We start from the raw sequence: 22,229 nt of genomic DNA on the forward strand, positions 1-22,229 counted from the left end.
CACGTAGCTGCCAGCCTCGCCCTTCCGGGTCCCAGTGATTCAGCAACTTTAGTTCCGTATTCGCGTAAAGCCTCCCCACCACCTCACCCTATCCTTTTAAGCCCTTCTTATTGGCTCTTTGCTTGATCTCTCATATCAAAACCCTCCCTGCCCTTTTTCCCTATATAAGCTGTGCTGCCCTGCAAATAAACGGAGTTCCGGCTTTGACCACTCTCCTGGCTCGGTGGTGTTCTTTCTCGGTCCCCGGGGAGGAAGGTCCTGGGGGGGAAGGGCCGTGCCAGCGACACTCATCATCCCACTCAGCCCCACAAGGGACCCCCGGCTGGACCGGGGTCTCTTCCCGCTCGGTTTTGTCGGCCTCTGGCTCAGGGAGGCCCGACACATGACTGTATATTGGAGATGAAAAGTATAGCCAATAGAATGGAAAATAAATGAAATCATCAAAGTTAAATAATAAAATGAGTAGACAAGTTAAATGGCAGACATAATCTATCTAAAGAAAGATTTAGTGAAATGCACAAGTGTGCTTAAAACACACTACATTTAAAGATTTTGATATATGAAGGAAAGTATCTCAACACAATAAAGACCATATTTGACATACCCACAGAGAACATCATCCTGAATGAGGAAGAGTTGAAAGCTCTTCCTCTAAGAACAGGGACAAGATAAGGATGCCCACTCTCACCATTCCTATTTAACACAGTACTGGAAGTTCTAGCCAGAGCAATTAGGCAAAAGAAAGAAATAAAGAGCACCCAAATTGGAAAAGAGGAAGTCAAATTGTCCCTGTTTGCAGATGACATGATCTTTATATACAGAAAAATCTAAAGACTCTACCAAAAAAATCTTAGGACTGATAAATGAATTCAATAAAGTTGCAGGATACAAAACAAATGCATAAAAATCAGTAGCATTCCTATACACTAACAATGAACTAGTAGAAAAAAACAATTAAGAAAATAATCCCATTTACAGTAGCTACCAAGAAAATAAAATACCTAGGAATAAATTTAACCAAGGAGGTGAAAGATCTCTACACTGAAACTATAAAACACTGGTGAAAGAAATTAAAGAGAACAACAATGATAAAATGGAAAGACATACAATGTTCATGGACTGGAAGAATTAATATTGTCAATACGACCATACTACTCAAAGTGATCTACAGATTTAATGAAATCCCTATCAAAATACCAATGACATTCTTCACAGAAATAGAAAAAACAATCCTAAAATTCATATGGAACCACGAAAGACCCCAAATAGCCAAAGCAATCCTGAGAAAAAAGAGCAAAGCTGGAGGCATTATACTACCTGATTTCAAAATATACTGCAAACAGCTGGTCAGTCAGTTCAGCTGGTTAGAGTGCAGTGTTGATAAAACCAAAGTCAAGGGTTCAGATCCCAGTAATGGCCAGCTGTGAGAAAAAAACTACACACACACACGCACACAACAAAGCTATATGAACCAAAACAGCATGGAGCTGGCATAAAAAAAGAAACATGGACCAATGGAACAGAATAAAGAACCCAGAAATAAATCCATCTATTTACAGCCAACTGATCTTTGACACAGGTGCTGAGAACATACAATTGGGAAAGGAAAGCCTATTCAATAAATGGTGCTGAAAAACTGTACATCAATATGCAGAAGAGTGAAACTAGAACCATCTCTCTCACCATTTACCAAAATCAATTCAAAATGGATTAAAGACTTAACTGTAAGACCTGAAACTATAAAACTACTAGAAGAAAACACACGGGAAACACATTGGTCTGGGCAAAAATTTTATGGAGAAGACTTCTAAATCACAAGTGACAAAAGCAGTAATAGACAAATGAGATTAACCTCAAACTAAAAAGCTTCTGCACAACAAAAGAAGCAATCAACAACAAAAAAAGAGGCTACTAGAAGAATGGGAGAAAATATGTGCCAACTATACATCTGACAACAGAATAATATCCAGAATATACAAGGAACTTACACAACTCAACAGCAAAAAACAAATAATCATATTAAAAAGAGGGCAAATAATTTGAACATACATTTCTCAAAAGAAGACACATGGATGTCCACCAAGTATATGAAAAAATGTTCAACATCACTAATCATCAGGGAATTACAAATCAAAAACACAATGAGATATCATCTCACCCCAATTAGAATGGCTATTACCAAAAAGACAAAACATAACAAATCGTGGCGAGGATGTGGAGGAAAGGAAGCTCATACACTGTTGTTGGAAAAATAAAATAGTAAAATAGTACAGCCATTATGGAAAACTGTATGGAGATTTCTCAAAAAGCTACAGATAGAATTGCCATATGATCCAGCAATAACACTGCCAGGTATTTATCCAAAAGAAAGGAAATTAGCATACCAAAGAGATATCTGCACACCCATGTTTATTGCAGCACTATTCACAATAGCCAAGATATGAAATCAAACTAAGTGTCCCCAGACAGATGAATGTATAGAAAAAATGTAGTATATATACACAATGGAATACTACTTAACAATGAAAATAATAAAATCCTGTTATTTGGGGCAACATGGATGAGCCTGGAAGACATTAAGTGAAATAAGTCAGGCACAGAAAGATAAATACCACATGATCTCACTCATATGGTAGCTAAAAATAAATAAATAAGTTGAACTTTTAGAAGCAGAGAGTAGAACTACGGTTACTAGAGGCTGGGAAGGGGAGAGGGAGGAGGGATAGTGAGAGTTGGGTGATGGACACAAAATTACAGCTAGATAGAAGAAACAAGTTTTTGTACTGTAGAATAGTGCTAGGCATCTGTAATTAACAATAATTTATTATATGTTCTCAAATGGCTAAAAGAGAGGAAATTAAATGTTATTACAAAGAAATAATAAATTTTTGTGATAATCAATTTGCTAACTACCCTGATTTGACCATTGCACATTGTATACATGTACTGAAATATGACTCTGTACCCCATAAATATGTACACCAATACATTTCAATTAAAAAATAAAAAAACGGGCCGGCCTGGTGGCGCACTCGGTAGAGTGCGGCGCTTGGGAGTGTGGCGGCACTCCCGCCGAGGGTTCAGATCCCATATAGAGACCGGTCCGCTCACTGGTTGAGCGCGGTGCGGGCGTGACACTGAGGGTTGCGATCCTGTTACCAGTCACGAAAAAAGACAAAAAGGAAAAAAAATAATAATAAATAAATAAATAAAATAAAAATTAAAAAACTGGGGGCGGGGAGGGAAGAAGACACAACAATTACAATTCTTCGAAGTTGATACAACAAGCGAACAGATATGAGGTTGTTGGGAGGGAGGGGCAAAAGGGAGGAGGGAGGGAGGCTTTGGTAATGGGCCACAATAATCAACCACATTATATATTGACAAAATAAAATTAAATTAAAAAGCCAAGAAAAAAAAAAAGAAGCATCCTGGATCCTATTTGAAGGCAAGATTAAGACAGGAGTAAGCCAGAGATCTAATTAGTCATACAGGACAGACACAGGGCATATACACTGCCACCCACTCCCTCTGTGCCCAAAGAGGACACCAGCAACCAATTATAACTCTTATGCCAATCCCAGACACAGCCTTAGAACCCTTCTCAGCTGGTTGTTGCAGTCCTGGATGAAACAGGGGATATCCTTAAAGATGTATGTGGATCAGTTTAGAATCCAACACAAATTCCCATGGGTGGGGCAAACAGGAAACAGAAGGAACTGGAGCCAGTGAGATGGGGACGGGTAGAATGTCAAGTGCATGCTCCACCCGAACAGGGCAGTAGGTACTCAGGTTCAGAAGATGTTACCCCACAGGACCTCGGGACTCATGTTAGCAGATTTTTTAAGAGTAAATAAAAATCCAATTTTTATTTGGAAAAAAACTTTTTTTAAATAAATAAATAAAATAAAATAATTTTAAAAATAAAAAAACTGTGAAAGAAAAAAAGATAGGTATGGTAAATTAAGGAACTCTAATAAAAATGTTTAATTATCATTCCAGAAATAAAAATAAACAGAATAGTCAAAAGACCAAATTTTAGAGGTCATAAAGGAAAAGTCAACAAAATCCAATAATTCAATATTATGTAAACTACATACTCTAACAGAATGAAATAAAAATAAAAATCAACACTTAAAATCCCTCAAACATTTTCAAACAAATAAAACACTACTAGATAACAAATGGGTTAGAAATGAAATCATAGTAGATGTGATTAAACATTTAGAAATGATAATGATAAACATATCAGAAATTGTAGAATGTAATTAAAGTCATAAAAAAGTAAGTGTATTTACTAAAAAAGGAAAAATAAGCTAACTCTTCAACTCGAGTCTACATAAAGAACAACTTTAACACAAGGAAGGAAGGAAGTGAAAGAGAATGGAAAAGATGAAAGAAGGAATGAATTAGTGAAATATTTTTGCAAAAACTAATTTAGATAGAAAGGCAGTACATTCTATGAATTCATCATAAAACATATGGAAAAAAAAAGAATGTGCTAAACAACCAGAATAAAAAAGACATAACTACATTAAACACTATAAATTTAGATAGAAAGGCAGTACATTCTATGAATTCATCATAAAACATATGGGAAAAAAAAGAATGTGCTAAACAACCAGAATAAAAAAGACATAACTACATTAAACACTATAAACATCTTCAGGTTAACAAATTTGGAGAGTTGAATTACAATTATTTCTAGAAGAATATGAATTTCTAAGGTGCATATAAGAAGAAATGGCAAGTCTAATAAAGCAATGACTATTAAAAAAATAACTGTGGGAGATGAACTTCTGACATGACAGCTGCAGGAGCTCTACAAAACAGCTCCCACACAAAATTGATATAAATTATTTTTAAAAACAATTTGAAGTCTTTGGAAACTGTCATAAGAACACAGAAAAAATAAAGAATCATTTATTTAAGAATGTCTACTATAAGTCAGTAAACAGCGAGTATCTGAACCAAAATCTCCTCCCTTCCTCCCCCTTTTCAGCTCTGCAGAGAGATAGAGACACCATTCCAGACTGGGATAGACAATAACACAGGTTCTCTCTCTCCACCAGCTCCCAGTCAGTGGACTATCTTCCAGGAGAGGCAGCATATCACCATTTCTCATCTTTGCCCAAGCTACCTGTCACTGAAGTTAAGTTGCAGTTGAGTCAGTATGGGAGGTGATGGCTCCCTTCTTCCACCTAGCACCACCTCATGAAACAGAGAGAGGCTCTAAATTGGGTATAAAAACACTGAGAATACTGGGGTTCTCATCGCCTTTACCCCAGGTCATGGCATGAGGATTAAACATCAGGAGCCTCAAGGTGAGGAGACCTAGAGTACCTGCTATTCCTCTATCAAGTTCTCAGCTCCTAAATCAGTGTATCACGGAGAAAAAAAGCAAACCATTGTCCCCTTCGTCAGGTTTGGAGGTGTGGTTCAGAGAATTTTTGCAAGGAGGAGGAGGAGTTGGTTGCAGAACAGAAAGCTCTGAATCTCCTCTCAAAGGAACTGACTTCACTTGCAAGAAAATGTGCACAAGTTCAACTGGGAAGAAATTCACAAATTCATTAGTTACAGGCCTAAACTATAAGCTAGCCAAAGAGCCTGAAAGAGTCAGATGGAAGAAGCCTGGGGTCAGAATAAATCTCAAACACTGACCTGGAGAACTAGCTCTTCGAGGAACCCAAATTTAAGTGGATCAGTCTGTGGAGCAATTTATGTCCTGGGACATTGGATTTTTTTTTTTTTTTTTTTTTTTTTTTGTGACCAGTAAGGGATTCGTAACCCTTGGCTTGGTGTTGCCTGCACTGCACTCAGCTAGTGAGAGCACTGGCCATCCCTACATAGGATCCGAACCCATGGCCTCAGCGCTCCTAGCGCCGCTGCACTCCCAGCACCTCACTCTCCCAAGTGAGCCACAGGGTCAGCCCCCAGGACATTGTTGAAAACAATAGATCAATCAGCTGAGTGTGGTCAAGGAAATAGACAGAGAGAGAGACCTGCCAAAACTGCTATGGGTACATTCAAGCTACACCTTCCAAGGACAAACATCAGAGTCTTCACACTGTAGAGGGTTGGGGAGTGAACTTCATTGAAATAATCCATCCAGTTGCTAAACAAACAAACAGGAAATAATTAAAACAAGCTTGGCTGGTGGGGAGGGGGAGGACCTGTACCCAGAGTTGCTACGATATATTATCTAAAATGTCCACTTCTCTTCCCATGTCTTGGGAGAGATGTGAACATTCAGATCCAGTAAGCTCAAAGGGCCCCAAATAGATTCAACCCCAAAAAGGTCCTCTCAGAGGCACATTACAGTCAAACTGTCAAAAGTCAAAGACAAAAACAGAATTCTAAAACCAGCAAGGGAAAAGCATCAAGAAACAAATGAGGGAATCCCTGCTAGACCAACAGTAGACTTCTCAGCTGAAATATTATAGGCCAGGAAAGAATGAAATGATATATTCAAAGTGCTGAATGAAAAAACTGCCAGACAAGAATATTATACCCATCAAAATTATCCTTCAGAAAAGAAATAAAGATTTAACCAGGTAAGCAAAAACTGAGGGAATTCATCACCACTAGACCAGAAACATGTTTAATATACAACTCACTGGTAAAACAGATACAGATAAACTAATTAGAAAGAGAAGGAAATCAAACCTTATCAGTACAGAAAACCAATAAACCAAAAAGATAAACAAGAGAGAAAGAAACAAAGAATATACCAAAAAGAAATTGTTTTTGTTAATGATAGGATTAAGTCCTCACCTATAAATAACAACATTGAATGTAAATGAATTAAATTTCCCAATTAAAAGAAAAATCAGTAGCATTCTTATACACCAACAACAAACAAGCAGAAAAAGAAATCAAATAGCAACCAAAAAAAGAAAATACCCAGGAATAAATTTAACCAGCCAGGTGAAAGATTTACACAGTGAAAACTACAAAATTCTACTGAAAGAGATTTAGAGGACACCAAAAGATGGAAAGACATTCCTTGTTCATGGACTGGAAGAATTAACATGGTGAAAATGTCCATGCTACCCAAAGTGATCTACAGATTCGATGCAATCCCCATCAAAATACCAATGACATTCTTCACAGAAATAGAAGAAACAATCCTAACATTCATACTGAACAACAAAAGACCCCCAATAGCCAAGGCAATCCTGAGGGAGAAAAAAAAAAAACGGAGACGTCCCACTACCTGACTTCAAATAATACTGCAATGCTACAGTAACCAAAACAGCATGATACTGGTATAAAAACAGATACATGGACCAATGGAACATAATAGAGAACTCAGAGATCAACCCAGGTACTTAGAGCCAACTGATCTTTGACAAAGGCACCAAGAACATACATTGGGGAAGATACAACCTCTTCAGTAAATGGTGCTGGGAAAACTGGTGCCTATGTAAGGAAGAATGAAACTAGACCCATTCCTCTTGCCATATGCCAAAATAACTCAAAATGAATTAAAGACTTAAGTATAAGACCTGAAACAATTTAACTCCCAGAAGAAAACATACGGGAAATACTTCAGAATGTAAGACTAGGCAAAGACTTTATGAATAAGACCCCCAAAGCACAAGCAACAACAGAAAAAATAAACAAATGGGTTATATAGAACTAAGAAGTTTCTGTACCACAAAGGAAACAATCAACAGAGTGAAAAAGCAACCGACTGAATGGGACAAAATATTTGTAAACTGTACATCTGACAAGGATTAATATCCAGAATACACAAGGAACTCAGGCAACTTCACAGTAAAAAAATATCCAATTAAAAAATGGGCAAAGGAGCTGAATAGACTGAAGAGACATTTTTCAAAAGAAGATGTACAACTGGCTAACAGGTACATGAAAAAATGCTCAACATCACTAATCATCAGAGAAATGCAAATCAAAACCACACTGAGATATCATCTCACCTCAGTTAGGCTATTATCAAAAAAGCTGAGAATAACAAATGCTAGCAAAGATGTGGAGAAAAGGGAACTCTTCTACTCTGTTGGTGGGACTATAAGTTAGCACAGCCATTATGGAAAGGAGCATGCAGGTTTCTCAAACAACTGTCAGTTAGGCTATTATCAAAAAAGCTGAGAATAACAAATGCTAGCAAAGATGTGGAGAAAAGGGAACTCTTCTACTCTGTTGGTGGGACTATAAGTTAGCACAGCCATTATGGAAAGGAGCATGCAGGTTTCTCAAACAACTGCAGATAGAACTGTCATATGATCCAGAAATCCCACTTCTGGGTATATACCCAGCGGAACGGAAATCATCATGTTTGTTGAAGGGATACCTGCATTCCCATGTTCATCAGAGCTCTATTCACAATAGCCAAGATACGGAACCAACCTAAATGTCCATCAATGGACAACTGGAATATTACTCAGCCATAAAAAAGAATGAAATTCTGCCATTTGCAGCAACATAGATAATCTTGGAGAAAATTACGTTAAGTGAAATAAGCCAGGCACAGAAAGAGAAATACCACATGTGCTCACTAATAAATGGGAGCAAAGAAACAAAGAAAGACTATAATAAAACACTGAACTTTCAGATAGAGAGCAGACCTATAGTTACTAGAGGTGGGAAAGGGGGAGAGGAAAAGGGAATAGGAAGTAATTGGGTAAAGGACACAAAAAGTAATTATGATTTGTAGTGATAAACATGCTAATAATATTGATTTGATCATCACATACCATACGCAAATACTGATAGTCAACTCTGTACCCTATAAATATGTATATAAAAAAATTTATTCTAAAATCAGGAGAAAAAAGTAATATAAAAATGTTTATTATTTTACATTAAAATTGTCCAATTGTGCCACAAAGTGTGTGTTTTAAATAAATTCAGTTAAATAAAAAATAAAGTAAATAAAAGACACAGATTGGTTGAAAGGACAAAAATATATGACCTAACTATAGGCTGCCTACAAGAAACTCATACCACCTACAAAGATCACGTAGACTAAAAGTGAAGAGATGGAAAAAGATATCCCACACAAATGAAAACCAAAAGTGAGTCATTTCCAGCTCTTAGAGGCTGCCTGCATTATTTGGCTTGTGGCTCCTTCCTCCATCTTCAAAGAAAATCACTCGACCTTTCCTTTTGTCACCTCATCTCCCTCTTCTGCCTTTGATCATCTTGTCTTCCTCTTATAAGGATCCTTGAGATTACATTAGGCCCACCCAGATAATTAAGAATAATCTCCCCATCCCAAGAGCCTTGACTGATTACATTTGCAAAGTCCCTTCTGCCATACAAGGTAACATATTTACAGGTTCAGAAGATTAGACATGAACATCTTGGGGGGCCCTTTTTCTGTGTATAACACCTAGGTACCACCAGTGATATGGAATTTGCAAGCAGTTTTTGTTCAGGCTCTTCTCCTGGACACTCCATATCATGATACTCAGAGTTTAAAAGCAGCACAAACTATAATATCATCGTCATAATTAGAAAACATGGTTTCTACATCTCCTGCTTTCCTTTATGGACTTAAATGTATCTGTGTACATGTCGGCATTCCCCTGGAGAAAAAGGACTATGCTCTGTTAACCACTCTATGCTCTCATCACTAACCATTCACAAAGTACTTTGTAAAATACAGGCAGGCAATAATTTCTTTTTTAATTAAAAGAGATTAAAAATAATAAAGTCCCTTCAAAACAAACCTGTTAAAAATATTTAAAAACATTAAGAAATATTAAAACACAACTAAATTCACTTCTTACCATATATAACATATTTCAGCTGAAGATTTTTAGTCGTTTCTTCCACAGTAGGTTTATACTCAAGGAAACATGTGTAAAGTCCACTCATAGACTCCTCGAAGTTCTGGAATACAAGGCTTCCTGTGGATGTTACCTGTGCAGTACTGTTTTCTAATGAAGGAGTAAGATATAGTTATTAAATGCTTAAATTAAATGAGACAGATTAAAAAATGAAAACATTTTCTAAGCAGAGTAAAACCAACAAAATTTACCAACGCAGGAGTTGGGGGCAGAGCTAGTCACTGCATGTGGTGCCTGCTAACAGTGGGTGCCAGCATGGCCTTCTTAGTGCCAGTCTTTCACTAACTAGAGTTCATCAATTGTGTGGCTGCCTAAGTGGTAAGAGAATAACAATGACATGTATATAATGTGCTCCTAATCCAATCTTTGCATTGACCTGCACACTATCAGAAATACAGCACAAACATATACAAATATGTACACATGCATATACACAATACATATGATGTTTATATGTACATATTTATGTATGTATTACATATATAAAAATATATATTCAAAATATATACATACATATATGAGGGTACATTGAAAACTTCATTGGAAGATTTGTATTATCTTTTATGTTTCCACAAACTTTTTGAAGTACCCTTATACATTATATAGCATATATATATATACATATATATATATATACACACACACACACTCATATACTATAAAACAATTACATATTTTTTAACGATGGCCTCAGTAAGCTTACAAACTGCATATTAAACAGATAAAACAGTATATTCAGAACAAAGGCTGTCAGAATATCATCACAAACAACTAGAAATTTCTTATCACTACACATGATATAAAGCAAAAGTTGGGTTATAACCTTGAGGGTTGAAGAAAAATAAAAAAGGAGATTAGATCACCTAACTTGCCCAAGGTCACACAACGATGGAGCTGCAAGGTTGGGAGTTAGAATAGAATGTAAGATCCCTCTGTACTTCAACATGGCTCATTACTAAAGTGTCACAATAGGAAATAGCTATGCTGTGAAATGTAAAGTAAATCTTCTTTAGAAGCATTAAGACCTGGGTCTGAGGACTACCTTTCTCTCTCACAACCTGTGTAAACTTGGGTAATCGCTTAATCTTTCTGAAGTCCAGCTCCTTCATTTGTACAATGAAATAATACGATAGCCTATCTCACAGGATTGTTTTATACAATAAATACAATGAATGTTAAAGTATTTGAAAAAGCTATAAATAATTAAGCAAATAGATATTGTTATTTTGAAAGTTCATAACCACAGCTTAGCATTAGAAAATTTAGATATTAAAATTTGCCTCGTTAATAATTTCATATTCCATTCATTAGAATTGAAAGTACTACCTCAGAAAATGATTGTCTACCTTTCTATATTTTAAGTGAGTTATTGCTTATAAATTTTAAGTTGAAGTATTTCTTCAGTATAAGACAATAGATGAGTGTTCTTAGTGATAAGTTTTCATTATTAATTTGTTCAATAAGCATTTATTGAGTTTCTGGTATATGCCAAGTCTTGCTTCAGATATTGAAGGAGAAATGAATAGGTGGATATACCCACCCTCGAGGAATTTACATAGAGCATTATGCCTTGAGAACTCCCATTTTTATATCCTGGATGAAGAGGGAAAATGTGATATAAATTTAGAATACATTTCTACTGTAATGTCTATTTCATCATGAATATCTTCTGATGAAAGATTACATATTTATCATCACATGCTGAGTCTTTTCTAAAACAGATTAACATTTTGCAAGTGTTTCCTATGTATTTCAGCACAAACATCTCAGAGTAATATGATAAAAGGTGAACATAAATACTAAATAAATCCTATCATCTCATCATCAATGAGACTACACATTCCTTCACAATAATTTGAAAAGAAAGTTTCTCACACCAGAAGTATCAATTAATAAGTATAAAAATATATATTAGAATGCCTACTACAATGTTAAACATTATGAGAGCCAGAAAATTGAATAGCACACAATCTATGATAAAATTCTCTCAGAATACCTTATGGTATAAAAAATAAAAGGTGGCACACTTTGAAAAGATATCCAGAGAATTTCTTACCCAATATAAAAATGCATTCTATAATATCACTTAACAGTGATCACTTAATAGATCCATAAGTGACTAAATCTAAATGGAAATTTTATGATGCCAAAGGCTATGTACTATAAGAACTCATGCAATAGCAGATATTCAATAAATAATTGTTTAATTAAAGTTGTTGCTTCTTCCTACCCTAGATCTTAGCTTAATTATCTAAAATTTCACAAAGTGGGACTAAATCTCTAGAAGCCCCTGCCTTAGAGCTCTAAAACTGTATGACAAAATGGAAAGTGAATATAAGAGCATCAATCCTACCATTACAATAAGGAAAAAGCTAGAAAAACTGCCAATTAACAACTTTTCTTGATGTATCAAGAAGCTGAGGTAGCAGTGCAACCAATAACCTGAAACTTGAGGACAAGCAGGGGCCTGCAGGAAGAACCAGGACCTGATGAGCATTTGCTTCAGCTGTCATATGAGCATGTAAGAAGATTCAGTTAAAAATATTTAATGAATTGTTAAAAGCCAAGTGCAGACTAATGTGAGCATGTGAAGCCTCTAGGGACCACAGATAAGTGGGGAGTTATGCCCTACCTTGTAAGGCCTCACAAGAAACCTCAGGGGAAACCTAAGCAAGCTTCCTGCAGGGTGCTGGCTAGAGGAGGAGCTCAGCAGCCCTGCTGAAACTCCATCCACACCCATTTCCCCTATACCTCCTGTGAGGAACAAACCTTTAATCTACAGGGAGAAAAGAAACAAAAACTGACACCTAGGGAACTGTGGAAACTTGTTACAGCTCCAGAAGAAAACAGGAACAAAAAAAAGTGTTTCATCCTTGGGGATGAGTCAGGAAAAAGTGCTATGCCAGAACTAAATCTGGAGGTTGGATAACTGTGAATAACCCCAGAACAGACCTAGGGATACTATGCCTGCCAAAGAACAAAGCTTAATCAGAATATCAGAGAATGGCCCTCTCTGTGAACTACCCACCAATAATAACAGTTTATTAAAAAATATCAGTGGAATAAAGCTGGCAGAGCTGCAAGAGAAAGATTGCCTGAAGAGTGGCACAAAAGGAGAAAACAAAGCCAGGGAAAAATTACACACTGGAAGAAAAATAAATTCTAATAAATCAAACCACACCTTAAACATCATAAGGATATGTGAAGCTTTCAGTGTGCTGAGTGTAACTACAGTGACAACCAACATCAAAGCCAGACAAGTCCTGACCACATTAACACAAACACCTAACACTAAATGCTTAGCAGGAAGCAAAAAGTGTTAATCTGAAAACATAAAAATATTTACACTTCAATACTCATATCTACTGTCCTATTCAAAATGTCCAACCTCAACAAAAAAATTAGAAGGCATACAAAAAGGCACATTCCCTAGATACCAAGCAATAATCAAGAGCAGACTCTTACATGTCAGATGTATCAGACAATTCATTTAAACTACTACAACTATGATTAATGTGATAAAGGATTTAATGGAAAACATAGACAACATGTGCAATCAGATAGATGGCTTCAGCAGAGAGATTGAAACTATAGAAATAATCAAATGGACATACTAGAACTAAAAACAAAACAAAAGAAATTTTAAAAATACCACACTAACACATATTAAGCATTCCTTCAATGGGCTCATAAATAGGCTTGACTCAGCCGAGGAAAAGATCAATGAACTTGAAAATAAGTCAAAAGTAATTCCCAACCTGAAACACAAAGAGAAGGAAACAAAAGAACAACAATGAAAAAAGAACCCAAGATCTGTGGGACAATATCAAACAGTGTTCTATAAGTATGATAGGAATCTTGGAAAGGACAGATAGAATGGGGCAGAGGAAATATTTGAAGCATAATAGCTAAGAATTTCTAAAAACTAATGACAGATAGCAAGCTATAGATCCAAGACACTTAGAGACCACCAAACAGAATACAAAAACCAATCAAACAAAAACAGCACACATAATATTCAAATAACTGAAAATGAAAACCAAAGAGAAAATCCTGAAGCCAGAAAAAAATGACACAGTGCTTACAGAAGGACAAAGATAATAAATGCAGATTTCTCACTAGCAATTAAGCAAGCCAAAAGAATACAGAGTGCCATCTTTAGAATGTCGAAAATAAAACCCTGTCAACCCAGAATTCTACAATAAGCAAAAGAAAAACATAAGCAAATTAAACTCACAGGAAACAAAAGAAAGGAAGAGAAAGGAAGTAATAAAAAATAAAAGCAGAAATAAATATCCTGAAAACAGAAAAATAATAGAGAAAAATAATAGAGAAAAATCAATGAAACCAAAAGATAGTCCTTTGAAAAGACTATAAGTGTTAAATACTTAGCCAGAGAGAACAGAGAAGACAATCAACATTAGCAGTGAATGAGGGCACATTGCTATAGATCCTAAATACATTTTGTAAATTATAAGAAAATATTAAACTATTTTATGCACATAAATTCAACATGTTGAAAAATCCACATGGGACAAATTCCTTGAACGACACAAACTACCAAAGCTCACAAACTGTTATAATCCTATTTCTTCTCTTAATGAGATTCTATCTACGAACTTCGGAGCCAGACTTCAATGACATATGACTCTGGGAAAGTATTTTATTCTCTCAGCGAATATTTTATTTTTTGTACCCTATATAAAATGGATAGAATGGTTGTACTTACTGCAAAGGGTTGTTGTGAAAATTAAATGATTACTTTGCATAAATTGCTTAGAACAATATCTGACACATGGTAAATATTATATGTTTATTATTATTTTAATAACATTCATTATGCTAACTGAAATTAGCCAGATACTGAAAGACAAACATGCATGAACTTTTATATGTGAAATCTAAAAAAGTCAAATTCATACAAATGAAGAATGGAATAGGGGCTGAAGGGTGGGAGGGAAATGGGGAGTTGTTGGTCCAAGGAAACAAACTTTGCTATAAGATGATAAGTTAGAAGATCATTAAGTTCTACAGACCTAATGTACAGCATGGTAACTACAGTTAACAATAATGCATTAAATACTTGAAATCTGCAGAGAGTAGATCTCAAGTGTCATCATACACACAAAAATGGTAGCTTTGTGGGGTGACTGATATGCTAATAGCATGATTTTGAAAATCATTTTACAACGAATACTTATATCAAAATATCATGTTATACACCTCAGTATATATCATTTTTATTTGTCAGTCATACCTCAATAAAGATGGGACAAAATTGAAGCGTGGAAAATAATTTACAACAGCAAAACTAAAATATACATTTTCAGAACACATACATAAATGTATATGTAAATGGTAAACATATAAAGAAGAGCAAAGGAATAATATAAAAGTTTAGGATAGTGTTGATCTAAGGAGGTTGGGGACAGAGGAATCAGATTTCTGAACAGTTTATTGGGAAGTCCAATAGTCTTGGTAATAGTATATATTAACGTGCACTGTAGGTTCAGGGATGTATGTTTTACTGTTTCATAACATGCATATATCTTATGTACATTTTATGTATTAGATGCTTCACAATAAAAACAATAAGTACAATACAATAAAATTTATGATTTTTTAAAATTTATATATTTTAAAAAACATAATGGGGGTGAGGTTACAGGGGAAAGCCCAACATATATGTGTTTATGAGCATGTACATATGTATGTGTGTGTGAACATTTAAAGAAGTGGCAAAGTCTACACACCAAAAAGAGTTAATTCATCAGAATAAAATTAGGGTTGGAATGGGAGGTGTGAAACTTACAATAAATGCATTACCTATATAAATAAAGAAATATCAAGCAAGAGACAGAGAAAGAGACAGACACCAAATCGAAGACTTGTCCCTTACACTTCACAATACATATAAACAATCTGAATAATTTTTCCAAAGAAATGTGCAAAATAGTTAAATAATCACACAATTTCTATGGCTCAATTTTAGGGAAACTGTCTTTGTAATAACCACAAAACCATCATTAAAGAACAGTGCTGTTTAAGCTAGAATCTGAAAAAAGCTTCCCTGTTTTTCAAACGTAAAGAAAATTAGACCTTTTCCAGTTCATTCTGAAATGAAAATGACAGTATAAGTAATAACCTTTTAAACTGGTAGACAGCAAACTATGATATGATACTGCACTGAAAACTAAAATATAATCATGAAGTTAGGATACCAGAATTCTCTGGGAATAGTTTTATAAATGTAAAAATAAATGTATTAATAGGACTTTATCCTTACTGGAAAATAACTAAACTTCTGAACATCTATTTTTCTATTACAAAAAAGAGTAAAATAAAATATTGCTCCTACTTAAAGGATAAATTGAATTATATATTATACCTTTCAATATAAACTGTAAGACCTGGCATAATCTTAGGGAAGAAAGTTTCAAATTTTAATTTATGAATCAAAAGAGCAACAAATGACAATAGAAAAATTTAATACTTAAATGTTTCTATTTTTCAACTTACAGAGTTTCGATAACAAATGTAAAATATATACATGTTTCTATCATGGTATGTGCAACTATCAGAGAGCAATAAAAATAAAATTTGATTGTATTTCTAGTACTTGGTGCTTGTACACCTGGACCACTTCACTGATTTATATTAGCTTCCAAACCTCTTAGGATTTCTGTTACTGACCCCTGTTGATTCCATGAACACATGGTACAATCATTCCTACTACATTACTACAGCGAGGCAGAGGATTAATGTCTGATCTTTTCTATCTTCCACAAAACATCGTACAATGGCAGCCACCAAGTAGTCGCTCACTGGATGAATACTAAATAATTCACTTTAAAGAACCACTGCCTGACCTAAAGAGTAGATTAACTCTTTAAAGCTTGAGCTATTTTAGAACCAACACAAATATTACAGAAATTTACAGCTGAGATGCTTCAATTACATAAAAATGTTTCCTATAAGTGTTTCTTCAGCAAGTCTTTGTGTAAATACACTGCATTTCTTTATACGCACTAATAAAATAAACCTGCAAGTTTTTATCCACAAGCATTATCTCAAAATACCAAAAATGTTAAAAAAAAAAAAGAAAAGGTGGTAAACAGAGCACTAAATAATAACTTCCTCCTAGTGTATGCAAAAATGTATAGGTACTTCACTGAACAGATCTTCAGGATGAAAACTAATTAATCTTTATTTTTAGCAAAGCTAGAAACAAAACCAGTTTAAGCAAATTTATGTTTTTAAACTACAGAGTAAAAACAAATCCTCTTTTATCAAATTAAATATTTAGAAGTAAAATATGCATTTCAAAATAACAAAATAAGAAGTTGAATAGAGAAAATGTCAATCAAATCAGTTATATAAACAGTAATTTCTATATGGAAAAAAGTAATTTTTTGAAATACAGATGCTTAGAGAACTCTCCAAAAAATTCAATCTTCTCATATGTCTCTATATGTAATTAAGAATGTGAAAAATGGTAACACCATCTACATTGCTAGATCTAACTATAAAAGGAAATCACAAGAAACAGAATGGAAGAAATGGATAAATGTACAACATACAAACATTATTTTTGTTCTGAGTACATTTCAGATATATGTATTTAATTATGACAACTGAAACAAAATCCTACCTGAAACAATTTTTCCTTTTGGCCCATGCCACTGGAATGATGGGTCTACCAGCTCAGAATTTCGCAGTCGTTGGGTTACACATAACACGTGTGGACTCTTTTGATGAACCATGACATATACTTTCACTGAAAATACAATATTAAAATGTTCCAATAATATTTTATGTTTTTTCTTTCTCTATAATGCCTCATATTTTTGTAGTTTGGGTTATGTGCTTTTATAGGATTTCTTTGGATTATTGATCTTATTTGTTGATAAGAACTAAATTTCACTGCATTCTGTGAACTAACATTAAAAAAATACAACATCTTTTGAGTGTGTATATGTGTGTGCATGTGTCTGAGTGTGTATGAGTGTGTGTATCCTCAACCTGAGCATAATGTGTTGGTCCTTTTCATTCAGATATCATGTACACAATCTATTTTATTCTCAGAATATTATTTCAATTACAAAGTATTAAGATAATTCTATATTTAGACTTTATCTGTTTTATAAAGACACCACGTCTGAATAGAACTTATAAATTGTTTAGATTAGAAGAACAATACATTATCCACAGCTACATTGCACAATGTACTGAATAAAAAATAATAATGTGATTAAAAAGTAAACAAATATGTTCTTTGATTTTAAATATTAAGAATTTTGTTCCACTTTGCTTTAAAATTAAAGAATCTTAATATTAAGAAAAAATAGTATTCTTTAGAAGATACACAAAGAACACAGTAAACATTCAATTATTTTGAGTCTACTCATAAGCAAGCTTTTAGAAAAGGTTCCAACAACCCTTCAGAAATTGCATATCAACTCTTCACTGATGCACCATATACAAAGATTTTTATAATCCAGTAAAATAAAACTTGTTTTTGAGAATCAAAATTCTCATTAACTTTAAAGAGTCTTTAAAAGTGTCACCATAAAACATGATGTTTATTAAATATACTTTTAGATATACATCCTTCCACAGGTTAAGAAAGTTCCCCTCTATTCTTGGTTATTTGTTTATATCATAAATTGGTATTGAATGTTAATGAATGTTTTTTCTATATTGATTGAGGTGATCATGTCTTTTTCTTCTTGAATTTTTAAAAATTTTAACCTTTACTGGTACATATTTGTGGGGTACAGTGTTTTGTTTCAATATATGCATATATTGCACAATGATTCACTTAGGGTAGACAGCATACTTTTGTACCCGTTTGCTTGACATTGATAGATTGACTTCCTGGAATAAATCTAATTGGTCATGCTTTTTTATTTAAACATTGTTGGATTCAATTTGCAAATATTTTCTTAGCATCCTTGCAACTATGTTCATAAATGTAACTACATATAATTTTCTTATACTATTCTTTGTCCTTTTCAATTTTAGTATCAAGCACTTATTATTAAGCATTTATTTAGTATTTATTATTGTTAAGGTAGATACCTAAGGTTATAACGGCCACATGAAATGAATTGAGTATATTTTCTTCTATAAATTTTCTCTGAAAGAATAAATAGTTTTCCTCCCGCTTGGAAAACTGTGTGGCCTGGTATTTTTTATTTTTCCCACAAGAAGGGAGAGAATAGTAAAACAAATTTTTTACTACCAATGAAGTGAATTTAATTGGTTACTCATCTACTGAGTAATTTAATCAAGTCTATTTTAGAAATCTGTATTTTACTAGAGAGTTATTCATTTCACATTCATTAGCATAAAACTGATCAGAACATTAAGGTTTTTTAAAAATTTCACCATATCTTTAGTCATAACACTTTTTGTACTTTTACTTATTCTCTCATGAAAAAGTGTGCCAAAACTTTGTCTTTTAATTGTTCCAAATGTCTTTTGTTTCCATTCAACCTCTCTATTTTTCTTTTGTGGTCTCTTTCATTAATTTCTGCTCTTTTTCTTATTTCTATCCTATTTTCCTCAGTTTAAATTTGTCTTCTTTTTTCTAACTTCTTTAATAAACGCTTACCTTTTAAATTTTCACTCCTCAGAATGACTTACTGGCCGTCCTCTCCATAATCTGTCTGGACCACATATATCTCACTACACCTCTTTCCACACCCTCTGCCCTAACCATGCCAAAGCAGCACACAGCTTCACTGCTTTGTGATTGTACTCATGTAAGTACCTAAGTGCTTCCTCATCTTTGGAAATTCAGCACAAGCATACCCTTTCTGCTTTCACTTGACAGTACCCTGGGCCATTACCATGCCCTTCCTCTATACCCACTAATCCCTGTACATATTTCAATCACAGCAAACATAAGTGAAACCAGAAGTTTCCCTAGGCAAGATAAACATACAAAAATAAATAATATTCCTCTACATCAACAATAATGCATTAAACCATATTAGAAGTTATCATTTAGAGAACAATAAACAGAAGTTAATCTATAATTAAACAAGACCTTTGTGAGTAACATTTTAAGACACTAGCCAAAGATATAAAATGAGACCACAATGCCATAATCATAAGTGTACACATAATTTTAAAGATGCCAATTTATCCCCCTATTTATGTATATTATAAACATAGTTGTAAGCAAAATCCCAGAAGAATTTTATTTTTTAAGGAATTCTTGAACAATGATTCTAAAATGTATTTGGAAGATTAAAGCTTCAAAAATAGCTAAAATAATGCTATTAAAAAAAAGAAAGAGGACTAGCAATAAAAGTTACTGAGATATATTACAAACTTACACCAAATAAAACAGAATGTCTGGTGTACAAACAATGGTGGGTCAGGGTAAAAAGGAAAAATAATTGACATATAATAGAAGTGGCACCTTAAATCACTGGAGAAAATATATATTACTAATAAATTATGGTTAAAAATTATCTTTATATGCAAAGTGAAACTTAGATTTATACCTCATATCGTACACAAAAATAAATTCCAGGTAGACTAAAGACCTGAAGGTAAATCATTATTTTAAAAAATTGTAAAGTGATACCTTAGGTTACAGAAAAATTCTTTTAATGCAGAAAGCACAAACATAAAAATACTTAACTCCTTAAATATTAACAATTTCTATTCAATCCTATACAACATAGGCAAAGTTAACAGATTTGACAGGGAGATGATATTTGCAACAAAGATAATCAATTATGGATTTATAACTGATATATAAATAAATAACTCTTTTGAAAACAGCAAGGAAAAGGATGGGCAGAGACAACTTAACGTTTGGCTTAGGAAAACTGGAAAAGGTAAAATTTCATGCTGGCCAGGATGTGGGAAAACGGGACCCCTCAAGCACTACTGGAGGAAGTTTGAATTGGTGGAGCCATTTTGAAGAGCAATTTTAGTGAGATTGAGAATGCTCAGCTCCTATGATGCTAAACTTCTACTCCTGTATATAACAAACCCTAAAAATTCTTAAACAGGTACAAAAAGAGATATACAAAATGGTATTAATCACACAAACCAAAAAAAAAAAAAAAAGAATTCAAAGTACAACAAAAATGTAATGTAGATAAATGCTCCCTGAATGAATTAATACATGAGTGAATGAAAATAAACTAATAAATAAAAGATGAATAAGTTAAAGAGAGGATCACAGAAACTAAAAATAAAACAATAAAACATAGACAGATGCTGAGATCACGCATGGCAGAAAAAACTGAAAAAATTCCAGGCACAAAAAATCAGGCAGTCAGTACATTATGGAGCCACAACTAGTAAAATTTCATATATAATAATCCACTTTGTGATATAATTAGTATCTGCAGAATTGAAATGTTAGTCCATCTTAAGAATAAGTTTAATATTATCCAATAAAAGAAACAAATTAGTTACAGATAACTAATTTGAAGTTAGTTACAGATAACTAAAGAGAAATTAGTTACAGATAACTATTTTATAATTCAAGTTTAAAAGTTAAAGTTGGTGAAATCTATGAAAATGGCAAGGTAAGGAACTCCAAAAATTATCTCCTTCATAGAAGTAATGAGAAAAAAGCAAAAATTGTCAAGATAAATATTTTCAGAACTCTGGAAATTAATCAAAGACTTGAAGTAATCCATGAAACATATATTCAAGAAAAATAACTGAATCTTGGTATTACGGGTTGATTTTGCTCCCTGCCCCCCACCAAATCATATGTTGAAGCCCTAATCCCCAGTACCTCAGAATGTGAACTTATCTGGAAATAGTCTCAGCAGAGGAAATCAAGTTTAAATTAAGTCATTAGACTGAGTACAAATCCAACATGACTGATGTCCTTATAAAAGGGGAAAGCTGGACACACAGACAAATACAGAAGGATGAGAGTGGGAAGAAACGTAGAGAGAAGATGGCCATCTACAGGCCAAGGAAAGAGATCTGAAACAAATCCTTCCTTCATAGCCTTCAGAAGTAACCAACTCTGCTTACACCTTGATTTTAGACTTCTGGCCTCCAAAACTTAAGACAACACATTTTTGTTGTTAAAGCCTCCCTACGGTGCTTTATTACAGCATACCAAGCAACCTGATACACTCGGTAAGAACAGTGAACTTGTAGCAGTTTAACTTGCTCTATCCCCATCCTTCTTCCCCCATCCCACACCCTCTGGTTTTCCAGTAGTCTTCAAAATCAACAGTCTGCAATCACAGTGAGAACCATCAGCCAGGTGGCCACTGGAGGAAACAGGCAGGGTTAGAGTGCTTTCAAAGACTCATTCCTGAAGAATTATCATTATTTGATCTGTCTGGCAGTGTCCTGGAAGATCCCTCTGGGAAGGCTGTCTTTACTTGACCTGACCTTGAGTGTACCTATGACAAA

General features: G+C 34.1%; 1 protein-coding gene across 1 annotated transcript in view; it reads right to left on the bottom strand.

Moving 5' to 3' along the window:
• The window catches only part of ZPBP (zona pellucida binding protein), a 128,960-nt gene that overhangs the window by 99,508 nt on the left and 7,223 nt on the right, over nt 1–22,229 (bottom strand). The window contains exons 3-4 of the mRNA XM_008576193.1: nt 17,470–17,595; nt 9,759–9,908 (exon numbers count right to left, since the gene is read on the bottom strand). Coding sequence (XP_008574415.1) covers nt 9,759–9,908; nt 17,470–17,595 — 276 coding nt within the window. The remainder of the gene's footprint in view (nt 1–9,758; nt 9,909–17,469; nt 17,596–22,229) is intronic.

Source organism: Galeopterus variegatus, unplaced genomic scaffold (assembly GCF_000696425.1).
Source record: "Galeopterus variegatus unplaced genomic scaffold, G_variegatus-3.0.2 Scaffold1306, whole genome shotgun sequence".
In the NCBI taxonomy this organism is placed as follows: domain Eukaryota; kingdom Metazoa; phylum Chordata; class Mammalia; order Dermoptera; family Cynocephalidae; genus Galeopterus; species Galeopterus variegatus.